At 48.9% G+C, this 2,932-nt stretch overlaps 1 protein-coding gene across 1 annotated transcript; it reads left to right on the forward strand.

The window, feature by feature from the left end:
- Positions 1 to 1,622: 1,622 nt before the first annotated feature.
- On the forward strand, positions 1,623 to 2,438 carry LOC113566100 (insoluble matrix shell protein 4). Its single transcript, XM_026990150.1, has 2 exons — positions 1,623 to 1,727; positions 1,809 to 2,438. The coding sequence occupies exons 1-2, from the start codon at positions 1,623 to 1,625 to the stop codon at positions 2,436 to 2,438; spliced, it is 735 nt and encodes a 244-aa protein (XP_026845951.1).
- Positions 2,439 to 2,932: the final 494 nt, after the last annotated feature.

A 2,932-nucleotide genomic window follows, 5' to 3' on the forward strand; every position in this document is an offset into this window, starting at 1 on the left:
TTGCATAACTTCCCAGCGGATAAGAAATGGTTAAAAAACTGGATGCAGAGCTTTTCTTTTATTATAAAACTATTTGTTCCCCGAAGAAGTACCGAAAAAATTTGAATTTTGAATATGACTTTCTTGAATTTGTTGTGGTAGAAGTAGAGGGTGGAGCGATGCCATCCATCGACTGTGAATTCTGGATGCGACGTGGGATTCGGTAACGGTGCCAGATGTTAATTATGACAGCCCACCGACATAGCCGCAACCCAATTATCCACTGCGATGTGGCGCCTTATCAGCCTCATCAGCAGATTCCTGCCACATTCCATCCGCGCACGCCTATGCGTGTGGTTGGGGTTCGACACTAATTGTTAGTTGGACCTGGGAATGCAGATGAAATCGATTCGAATCGGGTCGACCACAGGGGAACCCCCAATTAGGCGGCCTGTTAAGCCGAGCAGTGTCGCCTGAAATAGTCCTTGAGTGAGGTAGGAGCAGGACGAAACAACCTTCAATGTGTGGACTCTGAACTTCCGCTGTCCACAAGGAGACGGTGGCCTTGGCTCTGGTTTTGGCTCTGGTTTTGGCTCTGTCCCAGTCTCAGACTCGGTCTCGATCCTGGCTAAGCGCTCGCTCGGATAATATTTTCCGCTGCCTGTCAGGGCAGGCCTTTGTTCTACTTTTCCCGGAAACGGAAGCAATGCACATAAGCCCACATGCACAGGCACAGAGAGTGGCACAGAGTGTGACACATTCTCGTACAGATGCAGGCTGGCATAGGACCTGCGACTACGACTGAGATCCCACATTCTATTAACTGGGTCAGGTCCTTCCCGCCATCTAACGTAGGCTTTATTTTTTCAAAAGTTCTGTTGAGAACAGACCATCCTAGCTGAGGGTCTCAGCTGTGGCTCAGGTCCTCTGGGAGACAGCTGTGGCACAGAACCCCTGGGGGACATGTTTAATCAGCTATGTTTGGAGCAGCTATGTTCCAGTTTGATGCTGAAGCCTTTCACTCACCACAAGACACGCCTAACTTGCCTTCCGCCTACGCTATGGGGATTCTTTCAGTCCACTGAAAGTCACCTTTTCACCGCCAAGACGAGTCGCCCATCATTAAAGCCCAAATAAAAGACGGAAAAGTTCTCTATATAATCGTTTAAATTTGATTTAGAGGTACATACGTTCTTCTTAAATTAAGGGGGTGTGTACGCCTTCCACCATCCTTCAGGAGATCCTTCTGCAGAAAGGATATGCTGAAACAGGGCATCTGTCACTCAGAGGTCGCATTAAGCGAGGAAGTGGACGTTGAGCACATACTCGCTCGCACTCTCAATCGTAATGCGCGACCACCAATCACGCCGTGTGAGGCATGCACGTACCCGCATTCCGAAACACATCACGCAACGGAGAGGGGACAAAGGTCGAGAACCCCATCACAGTGGCCCATAAATAATCTGTCAAGGGGGGGTCAGGGCGTTTTTAGTGGTGTCACAAGGCTGTCATGCCAGACGTCTCTCTCCCCTCCTAACATTATTATCGCCTCTACAATCAATATACTTAGCACAAGCTACACAGAAAACAAAAAAAAATAAAATCAAATCTAAAATATTTCTAAATTAAATCCGGAGAAAGCCATGTTTGGGGGTAAGCCACGACCTAAGACGGCTCTGAAGGCGGCTATTACCGCTGCTCTGACAGCAGAAGATATTGGCAACGGAAGCGTCTCCGAGCTGAAGGAGGTGATCGCTAACAGTGTCGCCAGCCAAAGCGGAAACAATAGCGGAAGCGGAACCGAAACCATGCCCAAGCTGCAAGAGGAGAGCGGTAGCGATAGCGCTAGCACTGGCAATTGCAGTGGCGCAGGCTTTGATGCAAACGGCTACGGAAGAATAGACTGGATAGGATCTGGAAACATCAACAGCAACAGCCACAGCAACGGAAATATAAGCGGAAGCAGCAGAGTGTCTAAGGAAAGGAAGACGATCGACAACATAATTGTTGGGAACGCCGACCGAAACAGAAACGACAACTGGAACGGAAACAGCGGAAGCGTTGACGGCGGAAACGGCAACAACGGCATCTCTTCATGCGGTATCTTTAATCGCATTTTTACCCGAGGCGATCGGCTGCTCCGTCGCTGGCTGCCTGGCTACAATTATCTGCGCGACGGCAGCGGAAATCGCACCTCAGACACAGCTGAAAATGAGTCCGGAAACGAGTCCACAAGTGCGGAGGTCACCAACGAGCAGCCGACTGAGCTGGCTGAGCTGGCTGAGGCGCAGGGGTCGACTACTACGGTTCGTGGTCATTGGAACAAATGGCTGTCCAATGACATCTACCTAAGCGTGGGCATCACCCGAGCCGAGTTCAGCGCCCATCTGGAAAGCATCCTGAAGAAGAGGATGTTCCAAGAACGCAAGAAGGCAGCACTAGCCATGCCGCATCAGTAGCCGGGGGCTATTGATTCTCGCGCCTTCTCGTGCCATCTCGTGCCTTACTTTCGGTCGCTTTCATTGTTTCAAAAAACCGAAGGGAACTCATTAAAATTAAATAGAGAGCAGCCCAGAACGCATTCGCATATCAATCTACTTTAAAAATTAATTGTGAATAATGAACGCAGACATAGCTTTATCAATAGGGGGAAGGCCGCTTATGAAGAGTGAGTGCCAATGAGGTCCCGGGGGAGCCATAAAGCAAAGGCAAAGCGTGTCGTGTATCCGACTGTGGGATACCTCACAGCCTTAGTTTACTGATTATATCTATTATCTACAGATATATATATACCCGTGCCGATCGGACTGCCAGTTTGAGTGCCATATCAATAGGTTTCGTCTGGCACTACCACATATATAGACAGATGGCTCATGGTATTGGAAACGCTTCCATTCCTGCACACCACAAAAACCAACACAAAAAGGAATTGGAAATGAAAATGAAAATGAAA

Source organism: Drosophila persimilis, unplaced genomic scaffold (assembly GCF_003286085.1).
Source record: "Drosophila persimilis strain 14011-0111.01,24,50 unplaced genomic scaffold, DperRS2 tig00000520-arrow-pilon, whole genome shotgun sequence".
NCBI classification, from domain to species: Eukaryota; Metazoa; Arthropoda; class Insecta; order Diptera; family Drosophilidae; genus Drosophila; species Drosophila persimilis.